Genomic DNA, 20,619 nt, shown 5'->3' on the forward strand with positions numbered 1-20,619 from the left:
ACTACCTTTAAATTAAAAAAAAAAAAAAAAAGAATACAGAAAATGTTCTTTGCCTTTCCTTATTGTCTTTATTATCTGCTTTCTCATTCTAATTTAATATGTTTCACCAGCAGAGCTGGCTAATTACCACACAGTACAACAGAGATCTACGGGGGAGGAAGTGGCCACAGAGGACTTGAACCAGCAACCCCACCTCCTCCCCTCCAGGAGACTGGATGCATTCGGTGAGAGAGGAATCCCTCTCTCTTCCAGCTCATTCTCTCCAGCAAGCAGTTTCATCCTCAGAATTACGTCCCAATGAGACACGCCTTCACAAACACACACAATATGTGCATAAGATACCACACAAACACACAACTCTTCCCTTCATCCCACATGGCTCTGGAGAAGCAGCACTGCCCCTCCTACCCCTCTGTCAATAAGCCCAGTTTGGAAACACTTTAAACAGACTTGCACATTGCTCCGCTACAAAAAGGGAAAACTTCAAGACATGCTCTCCTCCATACCCTCAGGGTTAATTAGAATTGTTTTAAACAGCCACTGCCATGCTTTTTAAACATTTATGGGCGCATGCATTACAACTAAGGCATTAACATATCCAGAAAGTTTAACCTCTTCTCTGCTCCCTGGCTCCATTTTGAGGAGGAGAGGGGAACGAGAGAGAGGACAGTTGACCTCTGCTGCCCCCTGTGTTGCAGCTGAAACACAACAAGGGAATGTTGAATGAGCACAGCCAGCTTTGGATCAGAGGAATCGGAGCCAGGCCCCCACGCCGGCTGAATGACAATCAGCTCGTATGTTAGTGATGGAAGAGAGATCTAAACCCAGAGGCTATGTAGTACCAATAAAAACATACATTATTCACTAACAGGGACATACAATGAGCTGTAGTGTTGAATAAAAAGATGAGACAAGAATTACAGTTGTGATCACTTTGAAGCAACCAATACAAACACTAAATTATGATATTTTTTTTTTTAGATTTGATTAAAATATATATTCTTGGGAAATACAAGTAGTTTTACTAATGTACACAGAAATCAGCATCACTATGATCCAACGTCCCTATTTTGGTTTTAAAATTTCAGTCTGTGTTTGTCTACAATGTTGAAATTTGAATAATAATTTCGATCTAGCAATATAATCAGGATTATCATTTTTGAATGTGCAGCCTGTGCTATGAATTTCTTTGGGGAAGATTTAGAGCTTAAAAAGGAAGACAGTGTGAACCTTGTGTATCAAATCGAGTTGAGATAAACTGTCTCAACCCTTACCTCACAGAAAAGCGTTAATTTGTCATCGGGCAGCAGACCGTTGGCCTCGTCCAGCAGGAAGTCCCTCCTTATGAACTTTTTGAAACCCCAGTCCTTCCCCTGGACAAAACGGTATGCTCTCTGGCTCTCTGGAAGAAATAAAACATACAAAGAGAAACAAGATTATTTGGAGGCTTTCACAACGGGATTAAGCTCTGCGTGTGTGAATGTGTGTGCGCGAAAGAGAAAGTTTGCTATGAGTCATAGCCATGAGCAGCAAAGTAACAATGGCAAAAGAGGCTGGGTGCAGGAAGTATTGCCTGCAGGGAGCATTTAACACTTCAGAAGAAAACAGAATCTCTCTTTCTCTCTCCCTCATTCACTCTCTGTATCATCTCGCTGCCACATAAAGACTCGTGGTAAACATGAGACAGAACTGCTGTGCCTCTTTGGCCAAGAAGTGAGAAATTGCAGGGATCAAAGCAGTCCAATTATCATGTGTTTATGGAGTGCCAATTATCTCTGACAGTGGAAGGAAGGATTCTGCAACACTCAGTTGCACTACAAAGACAAAGGAAAGGTGCGGGAGTTCTTGTGTGCACACTATTCACAGTGTGTGGGCGGTCACAGCTATCTACCGTCACCTAACAGTCACAAATGATTAAATACAAGGTCAAAAGACAATGACTATGGACTATGACTGCTGCAGAGATCACAGCAAATTAAAGCTAATTGCTAATAGAAAGAAAGCAAGGCACTACACATTCCTTCTGCAAGTAACTGGAGCTCGGTTGGCGGGATGTAACACCATTCTTTGGAGAAATTACATCATTCGCCGTTTTGTTAATGACGCCCATGCTTCATGGGCACTGCTCTGGGATTTGTGAATGGGTTCAGCCGAGACAAGCTTCAGGCCCTTTCTGTGTATGAAGACATCTTTGTCCATTCCTATCAGGGTAGACATGCCTCACCACACAATGAAGGTAATAACTTAAGACTGTGTATGCCCTCATCATAAAAAGGCTTGAAAGGCATCAAATGATAAGGGAAAACCACTAAAAAACCAATTAAAGTATTTTCATTTCTTTGGTAGATGACATCAAGAAGCCCCACACATTATGTCAACATGCATTTGGATGATTGGATTGTGTTGAGAAAGAGCAGAAACAGCATCCAGGAGCAAATTCAAAAAACAACACACACACACACACACAACACACAACACACACACACACACACAACACACACACACACACACACACACACACACACACACACCCACACACACACACACACACACACACACACACACACACACACACACACAGGATCCAATCAGTAAAATTACCAGAAGAGGTTGTCCAATTCTCATTTGGCCATACTGACCGAGTGTAATAGTGATGTATCCCCCTAGATAGAGTATATCAACTCCATGTATGTAAATGAACATGTGTGCATGAATCAAATCAGAAAGCATAACCCAACAGGGAGCTCCTACGTAAGTGTCAAGAAGGTAGTGTGCCTAGCAAGCTAAGATTTGCAAGACACATCAGATTTCAACATGCACTATACATGAGGATAATTTTAATGTAATTGTTATCAGATCCGCAAAGACATGAAATATACATCAATTTGAGATTTTAAAAATAAAAAAGAGAACAATATGAAACTAAAAGAAAAACGTCAAAATGAAATCAACCATAGAGAACCTGTGCCTGCTTGAGTAGTATGAATGCTCACATAAAGACACTACACTTTCCAATGCCAAACCAGAGGCCTTGGAAAGTGTAGTGTCTTTACACTACACTTTCCAAGGCCTCTGGTTTGGCATTTATGACATTTAAGACTTCTGTGGGACATAAGGAAACAGCCTATAACCATCCACAATCGAGTTTCAACTCATGGTTTAACGCCAGATGATGAAAAATGATAAGAACAAACCTTGAGTCTTCTTTAGACCCGGTTAAAAGTCGACTAAAACAGGCTACAGTATAAGCTGCACAGTCACCACATACCAAAAGGTCATCACCTCTCGCGTTCATACATCTGCAGTGCGTGCAGAGTCAGACTACATGTGTTTAGCCCAGCAGTTTGAACGGATTTCTCTTTAGGCTGCTCTTGCGTAGAGATCTTAACAGATCACAGTGGGAAGCACTAAGATGAAGTGTCAATGCTGCTGTAAGATCCTGTGTCAAATCCCTCTGTTTGGATCTGAGGGAGCAGGTAGCCTAAGAGGGGATTGGTGGAGGAGTACAGTGAATATGCAGTTATTCCCACCATCGCTCATGCAGGCGGTCCTTCACTGTAATCCCCTGCTCCCAGTGACTGTGTACGCAAAGACGCTGACAGAAATCACTATGCAAACACACACACACATGCATAAGCTTGTATTCAAGCACAAAAATTACAAATCCTTGCATTCTGCTTTTCACAGCACTCTACTTTATTCATCGTTCTACCACTGAGTCTAACAGAGGGATTGTGTCAGTGTTTCAAAAAAAGACTGAGTTTTATAGACCAAAGATTTCTCAACCAAAGCTGAGCAGGTTTGAAAAAGGAGTCAAACTTCTGTGGCCTCGGCACACTGTAATGTTTGTGCCCGGGTAAACACAGTCATAGACAGTAGTACCTGGATCTCTCCCAAGGGTCTGAAGAAAGTCTTTCTCTGCTAACTTTCAGCCACTCTTTGACGTCCTTTAAACATGTTTGATAAGACCCAGCAAGCGAGACCCAGATGAAGTCCCAAGGCACAGACTCTCCGTGTGAAGTTGTGTTATTTGGGTATGAAACAAGACGAGCAGTGATGAGTGCGGACTTCCCCAGTGGCAGCATCTAAAACTAAACTCGGGTGTGAGGAGAGAGTTTGGCAGAAGAGTGAGACGGTGGGAAAGCAAGCCAAGAGGAAGAGGTGAGGAGAGGTGAGTGTGTATGTGTGAATGTGCACATGCATACAGGCTCTGATGATGAGGCTGGGGGTGTGTGTGTGTGTGTGTGTGTGTGTGTGTGTGTGTGTGCTGAGCTCAGCTAATGCCACACGGCCATTTCTAGTGGGGCATTAAAAAAACTGCACTGGCAGAGAATCAACTACAGGTCAGATTGCTGGAGCTCACTCTTTCAGTGAGCTGGCCAAGGCGGCGAGGGTACAAACACTCCGGAATTGCCAAAATACCAAAAAGAGCTGGACAGTTCTGGAGTGGGTCGGCCCAACTGAGATATCCAATGGGAAAAGTGTGAGTGATGAAAAAGGCTGGTATGACAGAAAAATCACCAAGCGTAGACACTGTAAAATATTGTGTAAAGTGTCACAGCACGCCTGTGTGACATAAAAATTGTATGAAATCATTATCATGGAATTTGTGTGACAAATCGCAGCTACAATATAGACATGTATAGGTAGCCCTCAGAAAATGAGTTTTCACCACATCAAGATGCACTTTGATAGTTCCCCGGGCATTAAAGAGTGAAGTTTCTCACCATGCCAAAAAAAGACTGAAGGTGATGTAGAAGGTGAGAAAAAACAAAGTTTGAGCTGCAGACAGAGAGAAGACGAGGAAAGTGGGAGCGATGCCATGTTGTTTAAGTGAGCGGGGCATCCATATTCAGGCGGAGGGCTCAGGGGCACGGTTGGCACACAGAACGAGAAGGTCGCCAGAAGACGAGCTGGCATGTAAAAAAATAACAGCCGCCACAGCAGCCAGAGTCAACATCTCTCTTCTTGTCTGTCACTCTTCTGGCCTTTTCTTTCACACATTCAACTAAAGCAAAACTCCCTCCTCTAACAGCTACGTACAATCGCTCACAGACCATGCTCGCATCCATTTCCCAATCTCTCAAAACATATTGATGTGAAAGGGCAATTGGCAGAGCAATTGTCTATTCAAGTGTGTCTTTATCTGACTCCAGCAACAGAGTTTAAAAATATAATGTAAAACTTTATTTCCACAACACACTGATTCACATTGCATAAAGCAGACAGACACTTATGAACATTGCACACAGTCTTTCCGAGAAGAAAATCTTATCTCTATTGAAGATTGAGCTCTGTAAACTAGTGTCAGCACAAACATGTCTATTGACATCCTTTCTACCAATGTCGATACCATCTGATTATGTAAAGACTGACCAATATCTTCTGCTCTATTAGCCGTGCTCCACTCACCCACTTAGCCTTTGGCTACAAAACAACAAAACCATTGTCTGTAGGGAGGACTTAACAAGGAGACTATTTGAATACAAAACAGCTTGCGGCAGAGGATGAGAACTTTCCATCTCTCCTCTCCGAGCTGTCAGAACAGGAGTCTGCAGGGGGGCAGATGTTTCTCTGGCAAGAGATGGGGGGGGGGGGGGGGGGGGGGACATTAAGCCAGGGAGAGAATTTTTTTTTCAAAAGTAAGGGAGTACAGTGTGAAGAAGGGGTTGGCGGGCTACCACTGGTGCCTGAATCAATCTCCATTAGCAAGTGGGGACCATCAGAGGATCCAGACACACACTCTAGTGGTGGGCTCAAGGGCTGCTGATGCAGATATGGTGTTTCATCAAATATTGTCAAGCTTTTCAGTCAAAATCTGCCATCATCGTACAGGCTTCAAATCTTTGGACTGTTTTCATACCTCCTCCTTTAGGTACTGAAGGGATGCTTTAATTCTCAAGAGGCAGTCAACACCATTTTAAATTGATACCCGCTCAGAGTCTGGGTGATATTAAACAAGGAGTGTATGGCCAATGCTTTTGCATTAGTGACAGAGACTGGCTTGTGAGTGAGACTCTGCCTCAAAAGACAACACATCAAACTTGTCAAGCACAAACTTCCGCTCCTCAGATGTTCAGCTCAGCACTAAGAGTTTCCATTGTCGGATTTTGACATTTGCTTTCGAAAGCGATGTTAATCTGCTTTATTTCAATACAGAATACTCACTACAGTTTATCTCCTTTCTTTATTAATAAATAGGGGTGTCACAATTTTTCAAATCCACAATTTGATTTTAAGGTCACGTTTCGATTTGATTTAAACAGTTTCTTTTCAGCAGGTGACTTGACAACAGTTTGAGTTTTTCAAAATTAACAAAGTGCAATTGAAAGCGCCATTAGTTAATCAAGATGCACATAAACGCAACATGAAGTCCTGTTGGAGCCCACGTGCTTTACCTGCGTTGTTTGTTTCCATAACTCACTCACTGGGAAGACATTTTTTTTTGCCACACCGGTGACCTCAGGGAAGCAGCAGGATTTTCCATTTCTGTTGTTTCTCCGTTATCTCCGCCTCCGGCAGGGGCCATGATGGCTGGAAAAGTGCAGCTGCTGGCTACCTAGCTTACGTAACCCTGTGACTTTAGATGCATGCTACCAGCTGGTAAGCTACACTGTGTCGGTTTGGTTTTTTTTCTTCTGAAATGTGCAAGTAGGCGGGGGGTGTAGAGAGAATACTAGGGGAAAAGCAGATCCTGCTCTTAATACCAGTAGTCGAAATCGAAATCGTGATACCCCTACTGATCATCCACTTATTCCTCAACCTATCTATTTCTGTTCAAATTACTCATAAAGAACTTGACCTGATATGTATTGTAGAGTAGCAGAAAATGTAGTAGTGACCTACCAAATAAACAGTCCACAGCCACCCAGCTTTCTTAATTAAGGCACTTTGTTTTTATTTGGCCTTTTTTTGCTAGAGGCCTGGATTAAATTGGATTCTAAATGATCCAGAACTGATTGAGCAATCTTTACGGCCATATTCTTAGACGGAATGTTCGCTAAACTGTCACAAATATGCTGGCAGTTGGGTAATTTTCCTTTGTGACAAGGGGAGCGAAGTGGAGGGCCCAGGTCTCCCCAAGGGGATTGAGGGAAGATTGGAGGCGGGCATATGGCAAGAATGGGATGGGGTGTGCACCATAGAGCACACCATTTACAGGCAAAAGCCCCTTGAGAAACAGAAAAAGAAAGGAGAAGAGAAAAATGAGATCCTCTTCATTTCACTCGATATTTGCCACATTCAGGCTTTTCTGGGGTCATTTAACAGAGTAGTGCTAACGAAATGGCCATGCAGTGATGTCACAAACCTCAAAGGTCTGTTTATTACCCAGACCTTAGGCAGATCCTCTCCACAACACCACATAAACACCAGCATACAGTATAATAGCCAGGAGAGGAAGCTTTAAAGACAATAACTGCGGTAAAGTTCAGTTTTCGTGAGCTTGTTGCTGAGAGTTGATGTGGTACTCCAACATTACAGGGCAGAAGTGGAATAAAAAAAAAGGATAAAAGAGAATGGAAAGAGAGGAGAGAGAGGTCTAAGTGAGCAAATGAGGGACTGAAAGTACACACAAGGAGGTGGGGGTGTCAAGTTCACATGGGGGAATGTTTCTCAGCAGGAAAAATGATTTCCCTTTCTACACAACCTGCACCGCAGGGGGTTGTACACAGATTCACTGCATACGCCTCCAATTCAAAACACACTTCCGCCTCCCACCTCTTCTCTTCCTACCTCCCACCCGCCCCATCTTCCTTCCTCCACGCTTCCTGTACAGTATGCTGCAGGGCAATGGGAGGCAGCCAGAAAGCCTGATAACCAGGAAGCGGTCACATCTGGCCCTCACTAATTCAATTCCACACAAGTTTGCTTTTCCTCCCCATAACATAACCTAATTAAAAAAAGCAGGAATTGGAGGCACATTCATTTCCAATTCATCAACGGGGAGAGAGGCGGACGAAGATTTCTCAAAAGGTTGGGTCTTTTTTAATTAAAATCAAAATTGCCCCACGCTACTTTGAATTATATATTTACTAGAAATGAATCCAACCGGCAGTGATTACACAAGCCCATATGGCTATCAATACCTCACATTATTAGACACACTCTGCACCTTCTGCATTTACAAATTTTAGCACCCCCAAAGACACAGGTGTGACAGGAGTTTTTAATTTTGAGCCTTTCAAACTTTGAGATATCCTCTGTCTTCTGCTGAGCATAGACTCTTCTATGCAGGGTGGACTAAAACAAGTTTTTCAGTTATTAGCACCAACTTATTTCCAATGACAAGTTCAGAAAATTAGAAGTGGTGAAAATGAGAACTTGTGTTAGTATCAGTTGTTTTTAGTCGCACTTACCCATAGCTTTGGTCTCTTCTCCCTTGGCATTGAGGATAGAAAACTTAAACTTGGCGCGCACTTCACTTTTTGGACAGCTGACTAAGAGCAAGTAAAGTGACAGATAGTCTTTACTCTCCTCATCCAGACCTTTAGGGTTCACACGCAAACACCTGGAGGTAGGAAAATAAAGAAACATACGGATCAGATTAATAAAGCTAAAAGCTAAGGTGATTCCTGAACGTATTTTGTATGTAACATTTGTATGCAACAGTAATAGCACTCTGGCTATTATAATGTATTTCAGATGTTCTTATTCTGGGAAGACAGTTGCAAATGCTCCACCGTTGGCTTCACAGTCAAATCTATTGATTCCCTCCACAACCCTTCACTTGTGCCAAAGTGATGGTTTGATGGTATTGATTATGCAATACACGCTACTGTTAATAGCATGAAACCAACCCCCCCTCTGCTTCTCACTAAGGACGCAGCTTTCTAGATAAACCTTCCTGAATGAAGGGAGAGATTCCTAAATATGTAGATCCGATGTTCCACCTTCTTTCAAAACAGAAATATGTCAGGCACATTAACAATATATTCTACCCAGGGCATTCAACAGGTTTGCTGCGTTGAGTACATTGATGCTACGGTGAGTCACAGTGTTTTTCTGCTTACATAGAGCAGCTTCACAAAAGAATCCCCTGTGCCCTTTGTAACTTAAGTATTGTTTGTTGCACAAGATGTTATATAGTTTTAGAACATTAACATGAAAGACATCACCGTGGCACTGTGGATGGATTATTCTGCTAAAATATTTGAGACATATATGTATATCTCAGACTTGTAACAACAATATTTAGGTGCTAGAGGAAAATCAATATCTATACATATAGATTCTGTAATGTATTATTAATTCATTAGGTAATTGCCCAATAACTCTAATATCCTCCCAATCAAATGACCCCTACTGAAAACCTGTTGGAAGATCAAAGAAAATTGTTACTGTCTTGTACTGTAGACAACAAGTTCTACATTCTTGGCAATTTCTTGAATTCATCAGAATATAAATATTTTTATTATAGTTTCAATCTGTGCTCTCTTGCTGTAATGCCTAAAGGTGTGGGGGTGACCTGCAGTGCACTCTGGATCTCATTTCTCTAAAAGGCATCTATGGAAGAATTGGGAAAAACGAGCGTTAATGCTGCTGACAGTGAGGTACTGTGTGATCCAGAGGGCTAGAAAAGAACAGTCACAACTATTCACTCAGATAAGATGAAAAGCAGGTAAACTGTCTTGGTTGGGCACTTAGAGGAGGAGGGGACTAATGATATAATGTCCAAAAACAACTTATGTGTTGATGTGGTATTTGAAAATTGAGCAACCTATTTATTTTTAATGAATGCAGGTAACCTAACAATCCCAGACCTACTATTGTATGTTATTTTACCTGAGGCTACAGTCATTACTTTCAACCCCCTCAAAGTGGCCATGTTTTTGTTTGAAATACAGAATGTGTTTCCCTGCTTTCTGGAAGTTTGTTTATTAATTATGAAAGTGTCATTTAAAATCACTGTTCAGTATGAAAGTATTGCAAGTGTATCTTGCATCTGTATCGCTAGGCTACTGTAATTTAACCTAACAAATACAGCAAAGCTGACTATTATTCATATTAATAAAAAAAATCAGTCAACGGGAGAAAGAAAGGCTGCCCAGAAATTCTTTATCCCAGCCACTTTGTCCAGTTCCTTAAGGGGGATCAGCAATCGCCCCAGCATGTTCTAGGTCTCAAACCAAGTCCACCAACTCCTTCCAGAGCAAACCAGTCTAGACTGACATCCTAGTACTTCTAGTGACTCTGTAATTTAACAATTTTATTTATTTATTTTATTTTAACTGGACAACCCCTTCTTTCCAGTGCACTGAAATAAGCTTTCGTGGGAGGTTGCACAGTGTGATACCTCGATTTTTGGAGCAGATCTTCAGGTACACCTTTTCAGTTTTTTTGTTTTTTTTAATGAAACCACTTTAATACCGCCTTGCCGCTGCCGGCATCGTGACTACGTCTGTGACTTCTACTCCATGGATGAGCAAAATGATGATCCCCAAAATGTTCTGGCTCTGCCTCTTCTACAAAGCCCATGCTGTCAGCAATTCCTCTGCTTATCATGATGAATTTGTCAAACATACAGTAAGTTTGAATAGTTAACTGGCCATACATTTTACATTTTAGTATGCTTAAAAGTTATGTGTATCACATATACGTTTTTCTGGCATTGATGGTGGTTTTACTTTTCACTCTGGGTCTATAACAATGTGAGAAAGTGAAGAAGCAGCCAGACTAAATTCAAGAAGGAAAAAAGGGCTACAGAAATTATTATTCCAAACATGCGTGTAAGTAATACAGACTAGATGAAGGAACACTAGATGCCACTGAAGCAGGCAATTGGATGCTTCAATCTCTTGAAAAACAATACAAGTGGATGATACTTGACAGAGTTGTTGGAGAAAATGTTCTACAACAACTCTCTCTCAGAGAGCAGTATCAATATCTGATGGCTACAATGAGCAGCCTCCACTAACCATTTGAGTTTGTCGTTGGCTCCCGAGGAGAAAGTGGAGCTTTTGATGACCTCTCCCATCTCCTCGCGACAGAAGCTGAAGTTGTTGATGGTCCACATGTAGGAGAACTTCACCACTTTGATCTGTGCAGAAAAGACACAGGAAGAGCTGAAACCCGATCTCTTAATTGTTATATATATATATATATATATATATATATTTATATATTTATCTATTCTATATGGGTAAGTGGTGTTTGGTCAGCCTGGACTTCAAAACCGCACATCAAAACTGCCTTTCATCTTAATAAACACTGACAACAAACGGAGGGAAAGAAGAAAGGATATTGTAAAAGCAATTTTGCAAGAGAGGAGATGAAAAAACACACATCATCAATGACATACTTTATCTGTCTTGGCTTTTAACAGCAAAGTGATGCCTGAACAAGCAAAGCCTGTACTGCAATGACTAAAACAAACTCGATTTCATGGCAAAGCTTGAAATGACACAGAAGTAGGCCTGTAATATTGAATTATTGAAAACACAGTTACTGGAGAAATCCAGACATGATTGATTCCATTCAACCGCTCATTGACCAGTCACATAAAATATGAAGCTTAACGGATTACTGATGTATACTTAATGTGAGCTTCCTTTGTCTCAATAGACAGGCTAACTTTCCGATACAGCGCCCACCTCCACGGAGCAAAAGTGAGCCTCATTTTTACAACAAAAAGTATTTTGCTATACCTTACTCACAGTTTGCTCTGTTTAACATTATGCAAAACAAAATCTCAACAGAACACAAACAAAATGGACTAGCAGTGTGAGTTATGCTCTCCATGCAGCGTTGTGCTCCTATCTCATCCTGAGAAAAACATGCGCTCCCTCCTCACCTGAGTGTAACACCAGCTCTCAGCCACCTGACCGCTGGACATTTCCGCCAGGGGAGAGGGGCTTGGGGCTCTGGACATTGCCAGCTTTGATGCAGAGATGTCCTGAATGGGGCCGGAGCACAAGCCAGGTGTGGGGTGAGGTGCTATGGGGTGCTACGGGGAGGCAAAGGCCAATAATCAGTCAAGCTGGCCGCCTCTTAAACAACACCTGCCGTACAGAGAGCTGCAGAAGAGATGAATCCAGAACAACAGGACGTCCAGACTCCAAAATAGCTAGAGGCACTCTGTAGGGACACAAAAACACAGTCATTAAAATAACTTTAGACTAGTAAAGGGCATTACTTTGAAAAGCTGTGACCTTGTGTGAGTGCTAGTGTGTCCGTGTCTGTGTTTGAGCATTTCAAGGCAATTTGTAATTTGAACGGTTTGTCTAATTAAGCGGTATTTCCTAGTAAGTAGGAGTAAGGGGTCTGAATTCATTTGCTTTAAAAGGAGGCTTCAGCATTCAAAGCACAGCAGCGGCGCGAGCTCTGCTTCACTGGGGGAAGCCTTTCTTTATCTGCGTGTGGTTTCGTCTTTGTTTTGCTTTGAGAGGAGCAGAGCGCTGTGCCCGCCATCTGATTCCAGCAATGGTGAACGGGTGCAGCCTGGCTGAAGTGAAGTGCAAGACTTTCATCTCAAGCTGCCAGTCTGTACTCCCACTAACACACCCACAAAGTCATGCAGTACTTTTAAATGCCAGTGCTGGCAAAGAAAGGTCAAAGTTGTTGTTTTTTTGTTTTTTTATAAGAACCTGCATTCAGGATTTTTTTTTTTTAATTCAAAAATGCTATGATTGAGATTTACACTGCAACTGCTACATCACCGCACACTTTCTGTTCGTAGCAACTAAGCAAAACATCATTATTGTTTTATATCTCATTTCGGGTCCTTCCCTACCATCGACTGTTAATATTATATACAGTCTATGTTCCCTACGCTGGCAGTCTTGTGGGATAAAAAGAAGAAGAAAAAGGAACAGGTTTCATTTCAAACCTTCATTTCTCTGCTGCTTTAATCTCTAATTTCCGCTGGTTTCATGCTCTGCTCCTCCCAAGTTCCTCTCCACATATTTCATACCTAAGTCGGCACAAGGTCTCCGGATCTGGCTTTTCTCACTCAACCTGCACATCCCTCCTATCTCCTGCCAAAGAAACCCTTCCACGCCGCTGCTTAATTAGTAGCTGATTGAAAGAGAAGTTCAGGACCTGAGAAAACTTGGCAGAAAGTGAGTGTCAGACCCAGAGCGCAAAGAGACAGAGCAAGAAATGGGAGAATTGGGTGAAAAGTTAGACAGCCCTCGGTGAGCGGATTGTAGACAGGAGAGGCGACCTCAGCAGCTCTAGACCCAGACACAACTTAATTAATGTTTAGCGATAACGCCTGCATCTGATCTTCCTCAATCCGGGTGCCCCCCTTTTCTTCTTTTGTGCTATTTGTATCTGATGAAAAACACTGGTGGCATTTTTACTCAGTAAAACAATAAAATATTAATCACAAAAGTTGGGAGAACAAGGCTGCACTGATCTGCAATTTAAATAACCTGAGACTTCTTGGCAATTAATTATAGTCTATATGAGTGAGTGACTGCGTATATATAGATTTCCATACATACTTGTGCTTCTGTGTGTTATCATCCGGGCTTGGTTTCACAGCCTATCTGAAGCACACTTTAGCGAGGGTTTTTCTTGTATCCTGTTCCTTACAGAGCAACGTGAATGCCAAGTTATCACAGGGAATCAATTTAAGAAATGATGACAACACTGGCAGCACTGCTAACAGCCTCACATATTTCTAAACAGATACCAGAATAAAGCTAAGGATGTTTTTTTGTTTTTTTTAACCTTTTTACGACAAACATCAAGAGCAGAGCAGCATGAGGAAAGCACCAATAACAACTCTGAGAGATGGAGAAGAAGTGTGCTAATCAGGACTTCCTTTAAAAGAAATATATTCAGACAGTTCATTTGTCATGTGAATCAGATGATGACAGCATGAATGGGAAGAATGACTAATAGGTGATAATGCCCACAGCATAGAGAAAATAACTATTGTCACATGGTAGGCAAAGATTTACAAAAATGTGTCCCCCAAAGGCTATTAAAAGACAGAGTAAGTCAGTAATGGAGGTGCTAGGGTTCAGATAAGGCGGTGTTTGTTGATGCTACGTGGGCTCCATCAGCATCTCATAGGTTGGATAAAAAAAACTGTAGAAATAACAGGAATGGTTCCGGCTAAGAGAGAGCGATTCAGAAAGAGAGCAAACTAGTTCAGATTTTGCACAGGATATATCTGAATCTCTTCCCTGGCAAATACAGCAAACTAAAAAAAGCAGACAGCTTATCATATAGCAGACATGCATACAAAGGTCCAGCAGTGAATAGGACATTGTGAAGCCTATAAAGTTTAATTCAACAGTACAATTTCTGAGGGAAGCTGACGCATTTCACTGTGGTAAAGTAGACGGTGTATAAAGGACAAACTGAACAAAATGAGGTTTAAAAAGACAGTGTTTGCTGTTTAACTTTTTCACATAATCATGTCATGTCATTTCATGATGACCATATTTGCTTTTTTTGTATATATTTAGAAACCACAAACAGCGACAAACAACCCATTGAGACTGTGAACGCGTCCAAGGGCCAAAAAAACAGAGAGGAAAGACTGGAGGGAGGGAGACAAAACAACACATGCATAAACAGACACACACATAGACAGACACAAGACAAGGGACCAAAGACTGGCACAAGTTAAAGCAAAGGCTGTAACACAAGGCTACAGGCCGGACCTCAGAGAATCAGCGATGCTCAGCTAAGTGTCCAGAGTCCTAGACCATATTTACCTTTATACAAATAACTTTAAGCAACATTGTGATTTAATTTATGATGTCATGCTGCATCCTGTATAATGATTTTGTTTGTGACAAATCATTTGTGGTTAATGTATTTGATTAGCTATTTACATGCTTTGTCTAGAAAATGCCAGGAAAAACACAAATTTATAGGTTTTAAAATGATATAAAAACAGAAAGAAAATCAGAAAATCCTCACACTTTAGAAGCTGGAACTAGAGCCCTACCGATATAAATAGAAATATTTGGTGATTTAAAAAATCCGATATTACGATATATCGGCCGATATATATTTTTAGAAAAATATATCCAGAAACGCGTAACAAAACATAAACAGTATTCCATAACATTAGTTATTTATGAGTCCTCACTAAAATAATATGATGGTGCAGTTTGAAAATTAATTAATTATTGTTAATGAATTTGTTTCACAACAAAACAGAGGAACATCTAGATATATTAATGTTCTGAAATGTATAAAAATACAAACTTAAGATATGAAACTTAAAGACCTTTGAACAAAAACAAAAAGTGTTGCCAACAGGGATGTTGTAGAGCGCCCTCTGGTGGAAAAACGGCAACACTAATAACATGGTAGAAGGGTGTTTTGTCCGTTTTATTTTTATTTTTTTTAAATATTCATTTATCGGCCATTATAAATGCAGAGAAAATGCCTAATATTGGCCGACAATATCAGTCCGCCGATAAATCGGTCTGGCTCTAGCTGGAACCGTAGAATATTTGCCGTTTTTGTTTGATTAATGACTGAAACGATTATAAAAAGCGTTGCGGATTCATTTTCCAGTGAATGAAAAAGGACCACCTAAAAAAAAAAAAAAATCAATATCAGTTGTACACTACATTTAGAATTTTTTCACCGGTTTACCTTGCTGTCAGACAGCCCTTCTCGGCAGGGAGCTGAAGCCATTATCTATTCTCTCGTCAAAGCCACCAGACTCCTTTGATAAAAACAGTCATTTTACCTTGCAGAACAAGGGACTTGTTGGTCTACCGCTGCTAGATCGGTTAGTTTGTTTGTGTGACTTTGGTGTTGTAAAGGGTTATTATATGAGGACCATTACTTTAAAAAGCATTCTCCTGTCAATGCTATGGTAAAATATTAAAAAACTGGATTTAAACAGTTACTTTGACAAGACTCTCCAGTTTTATAGAGCTGACAGTTTCACTAACAGTCTTCTTGGCTGAACTGAGACTTAGAAAACCCACAGAGCAGTCACCACAAAATCAAGAAAGAATCTAATTTGTAAGATTGTGTGTGTTTGTGTTCTGTTATGTACAATGCAGCACGTGTGTGTGTGAGTGAGTAGAGAGATGGATAAAAGGAGTATGGGCTGCCTCCATCCCACATCCTTGTCCCATGCCTGTTTTTCAGAGAGGAGAGCCAAGATGAGGAGAGTGAGACCTGGAGCCCATTTATATTCATTACAGAGAGACAGTCTGCTCTCCCTCTGCCAGTCCAGCCTCCATCTCTCTCCATCTCTCTGTCACACACCTCAACACGCCAGGGAGGAAAGTCTGACAAACCAACAGACAGATAGATTCAACTTCCTCTGTATAAACAAGAGCTAAGCAAGGTGATGCCGCATCTGCCTCCCACATCAGCATTAGAGCCGGAGGCCACCGGCTTCTCAGATACTGACCAGACTGTTACAGCCGCACCACATCACAAGCCCATTGTAGTCAACACTTGATACTCAGCTCGTGGTGTAATAAAGCATGTGCCGTGATATTAACTCCATCTGTAAATTTGAAATGGTTATAGTATATACGTCTGCCCATATGTTACCTCCATCTGCAAATCTGATAATGGGAACAGCTTACAATGCATATTTACACTCGAGGACACATTTCTGTTCATTTGTTTTTCCATCTGTGCTCGTGACAATCTGAATGACGTGACGTCGTCTGCACAGCCATTCCAACCTGCAAGTCTGCCTGTGAAGACAACGCATATTTAACTGGTTTATTTTCAATACGTTCAGCTGTCAAAGTGTTATCATTAATTATATCTTTAGTACTTGTGCAAAAACAAATTACCAGCACTTTTCTTTAAGGTGTATATCTACTGTCATCTAGAAAATCCTAGGGGTTTATATTCTTCACAGTGAAAAATTTTGAATATTCATTGTCATTTTGCCAGGTTCAGCACCCAGACTGATGTCAGACTGGCATGAATTTCATGTCAGTGCAAACTGAAAGCTGCATGCTAAACGTCAGTATATGAACTTTCATGTTAACTATTGGATGTTAACATGCTGACATTTAGCTTGTTAGCACGTATTATTTTCAGTATGTATCTGTATATTATTTGTTTTATCTTTTAAATTCTCTTACAAAAGCATTTTCAGTGTACACATTATGAAGTGAAAAAAGCACAGGGGTGAATAATAAGATGAATTATGGCTGAACGTGTCAACAAGGGATATTCTCTTCAAAACTGAAGTTGCCAAAGAGCCACGCAGTTAGCGTGTCTTCTCATTTATTCATGATCACATTATGGCAACATCCAAAAATCAAGCCTGTATCTTTACTATCCCTAAAAATAAAGTCACTGTAAAGAGGAAATCGCAAGCTGTGTTTTGCGCTGGAAATTTTTATTTAACCCTTGTGTTGTCATCCTGTCAAAATTGAAAATCAACACTTTTGTTGACATTTTTGAAGCAATGTTTTTTACTTTTTCTTACATTTTTGTCCCTTTTTCAATGTTTGTCACTTTTTTCGACGTTTAACACTACGTAACACTAACTTTATAACTTTAGTTTTACAGTTATTTTTGGAATGTATGGTCAATAAACCTCACTTTTAGGAAATTATACCTAATGTTTGAGTTAGAAAAGCAGAAATTAGGAATTATTTAGACTAAAATCAAAAGGAATGGATGTTGATAATCACAGACTGGAATATGTCAACTTTTACTCAATACTATTTCAAAACCACTTCAATTTTTTGTCAAATGCTATGAAATTGAATAAGACACCCACAAATTATTAAAAAGTAGAGATTTATACTTGACAAAGCGTTCGAAATCAATCATGTTATTTTGGGTTACAATTGGATAGTTTAAAAAGAACATTGATGCAGGAAAACGGGTCAATTTGACCCGAGGACAACATGAGGGCTAATGAGATGGTTTATACAACTATTCGTTTAAAAAAGGTATATAAGATAACTTTACAGTTCTTTTTCAATATTGAGATGCAGAAACTAGAACTGCTGGCAGTGGTGGAAGAAGTGCTCAGATCTTGTAATTATAGCAAAACCACAGAGTAGAAATGCTCTGTAACACAAGTCTTCCATTAAAATCTTTACTAGTAAGTACATAAGTATGGGCCTCAAAATATACTTAAAGTACCAGAGGTAAAGTACCTACAATGAAAAATACCCAATTTCATTCAATATATATTATATAACCGTATAATGGTCATTGATGCATTAATGTATTAATCACTTAAATGTGGCAGCTGGTAAAGGTAACTACTTGCTTTATGCATTCCATCTGCTGGGTAGCCTGGGAACTTCCCCCAGGAATCCATTTTAGTTTTATCTTAAACCTACAATTATACATCATCATTTATTTATTTATTTATTGTGTTTTGTATTATTACATCTGTAAAGTAACTTAAGTTATCAGATCATTGCAGTGGAGTAAAAGTATAAATTACAGTACAAATACTTCAAAACGGTACTGCAATGTACTATAGTACAATGTTTGAGTAAACTCAGTTACTTTCCACCACTGGCTGCTGGTAATGATGATGATGATGATGATGATGATGATCTGCCCTTCACATACAGCTCCATCAGTAGACTTGTATGAAATAGTTAAATCTCAAAAAATCCTTCAGTATGGCATATGGCAGGGACTTTAGGCAACAAGGCTTGCTGTGAAATAGGAGGTGTAGAGGGACAGAATAGAGAGATGGAAACCTTCTGGAATTCATTACAGCGATGGCTGAGACTCTCAAAAAGAGAATATAAATGTATTATAAAAAAGACTAAACAGAAACACACACTTCACTCTACATGCGAGCATACAAGCCCTCTCACACTCACACACACACACACACACACACACACACACACACACACACACACACACACACACACACACACACACACACCCACTACAACATCAATTACAGAGATCTTCCAACTAGCCTCTCCCTTAGGGAACCGCCTCCTACTGGAAGATAAGGAAAATGGGTGGCACGGTGCAGAGACACCACCACCACCAGGAGGACAGGGGGTGAAGCTGTGTGATTTGGCTGCTGCAAAAAAGAAAGGGATCACATCAGGGATCCAGGAGTATTTAGAGGGTCACCTTGTGCAACAATAGGCAGCGAGCGAAACAGTGAGGTACAGAGAGAGGCTGCAGAGTTTAGAGGGACAGACTACAAAGACTGATATCATGCCAAAAAGCTGAGGCTTAGTGACTAAGTGTTGCAGCTTTGAGCGTATGTGTGACGCATTTCTAAACGTAAAACAAGCGGCCACATGCTAGCTCACATTTCCACAGCTTAAAGAGTCAACCCTGTGCTCTGTTAACAAACCCCCCCACCATCACTGTCCTCTTCCCTCCAGTGCTGGTGGGAAATCTGACAGAGGGTTAATGCAGCCTGTTCATTATGAGGTCCGAGGGCATTAAAAGTGGACGGGAGCGGCAATGAAAGCTTACAGGGAGCATGTGCAGATGCATCTGGGGATCAGCAAGATTGATCAAGTGAAGTAGCTGACTCCCATTTCTAAAAATCATACAAGCTGGCTGAGGCGCGCTTCCTGTCAAATAAGCGACACACACACACACACACACACACACACACACACACACACACACCACACCACACACACACACACACACACACACACACACACACACACACACACACAAGGAAGGGAAGTAGAAATTCCTCTCAGGTGTGAGTGAAAGACACACATGTGAGAACAAGGCTAGATGTGGAGCATGTATGAAAACATGTCTCCTGTAGAACAGTGTCTGTCCATCTTGCCCGGGGCACTGCTGATAGTGCTGACACTTAGTCAGAGAGGGTGAAAACAGGGATAAGAGAACGGCGGGAATGGTGGGCACACATGCATGACAGGGCTGAGTGCAAACTGGGGAGACACTGGAGTGTGTCAGATCCAGGGCCGCAGGAGGTGTGATGGATTAAGAGGCGCTGGCAGAGACAGAGGCCCTCCCAGCGAGGAGCAAACCCCGGTGAAAGAACATCACCATCCCTCTCAATATCACTGATGGTCTCCGTGCTCGATCTCTTTCTTCTGCCTTCTTAGCTCTTCTCCCCTTTTAAAACCTAAACCCCCTCCATTTTCTCTGCCTCTCTTAAACTCAGTTTTGCTTTAAAACCGGATATCCATGCCAGCGTCACACTTTTTTCTTGTTGTTTCAGTCCCACGTTTTGATCACATTTCCTAATTTCAAAGATATGAAATTGAGAAATAATAAATTTGTGTAGGTAAGATAGTGAGAATTACCATAAGAAATTTCACATCGAGAAAGTGAGACAGCTTATCCCAAAAGATTCATGTTAATATCCTAATTGCACTTCACATCATTAGGTACTACTATGGTTGGTAATACTGAATAACTAAATCCTGGAGTCACCTTAAGCTATAAGCAGTCATTGCATTGATGTTTTGGACTACATTTCTAAGAGATCACTTCACAGTGTTGCTAGCAGTATGACAAAAGACAGACAGCAGTTACCAAAATACACAAAGGGCCCCATCATGCACCGGGCGCATCACGGCGCAAAGCCAGATCCAAGTGTCTTTGCTATTTTAAGACCATCCAACGCCCACTTCGTTTAAATAGAAAATGCAGCTGCACCCAATTTTGTGCACATGAGCGTGCTGGTGTTACAGGGAGGTGTGTTCACACACACACAAACACAAACACACA

At 41.0% G+C, this 20,619-nt stretch overlaps 1 protein-coding gene across 2 annotated transcripts in view; it reads right to left on the reverse strand.

Annotated features, from left to right (window-relative positions):
- spop (speckle type BTB/POZ protein) overlaps positions 1-20,619 on the reverse strand; it is an 85,724-nt gene that overhangs the window by 29,553 nt on the left and 35,552 nt on the right. For both annotated transcript variants that reach the window (XM_032537022.1, XM_032537023.1), the window contains 4 exons: positions 11,792-12,075; positions 10,917-11,038; positions 8,358-8,509; positions 1,275-1,402 (listed from right to left, as the gene is read on the reverse strand). In XM_032537022.1, coding sequence (XP_032392913.1) covers positions 1,275-1,402; positions 8,358-8,509; positions 10,917-11,038; positions 11,792-11,869 — 480 coding nt within the window. In that variant the 5' untranslated portion in view covers positions 11,870-12,075. The remainder of the gene's footprint in view (positions 1-1,274; positions 1,403-8,357; positions 8,510-10,916; positions 11,039-11,791; positions 12,076-20,619) is intronic.

This window comes from Etheostoma spectabile, chromosome 15 (assembly GCF_008692095.1).
Source record: "Etheostoma spectabile isolate EspeVRDwgs_2016 chromosome 15, UIUC_Espe_1.0, whole genome shotgun sequence".
In the NCBI taxonomy this organism is placed as follows: Eukaryota; Metazoa; Chordata; class Actinopteri; order Perciformes; family Percidae; genus Etheostoma; species Etheostoma spectabile.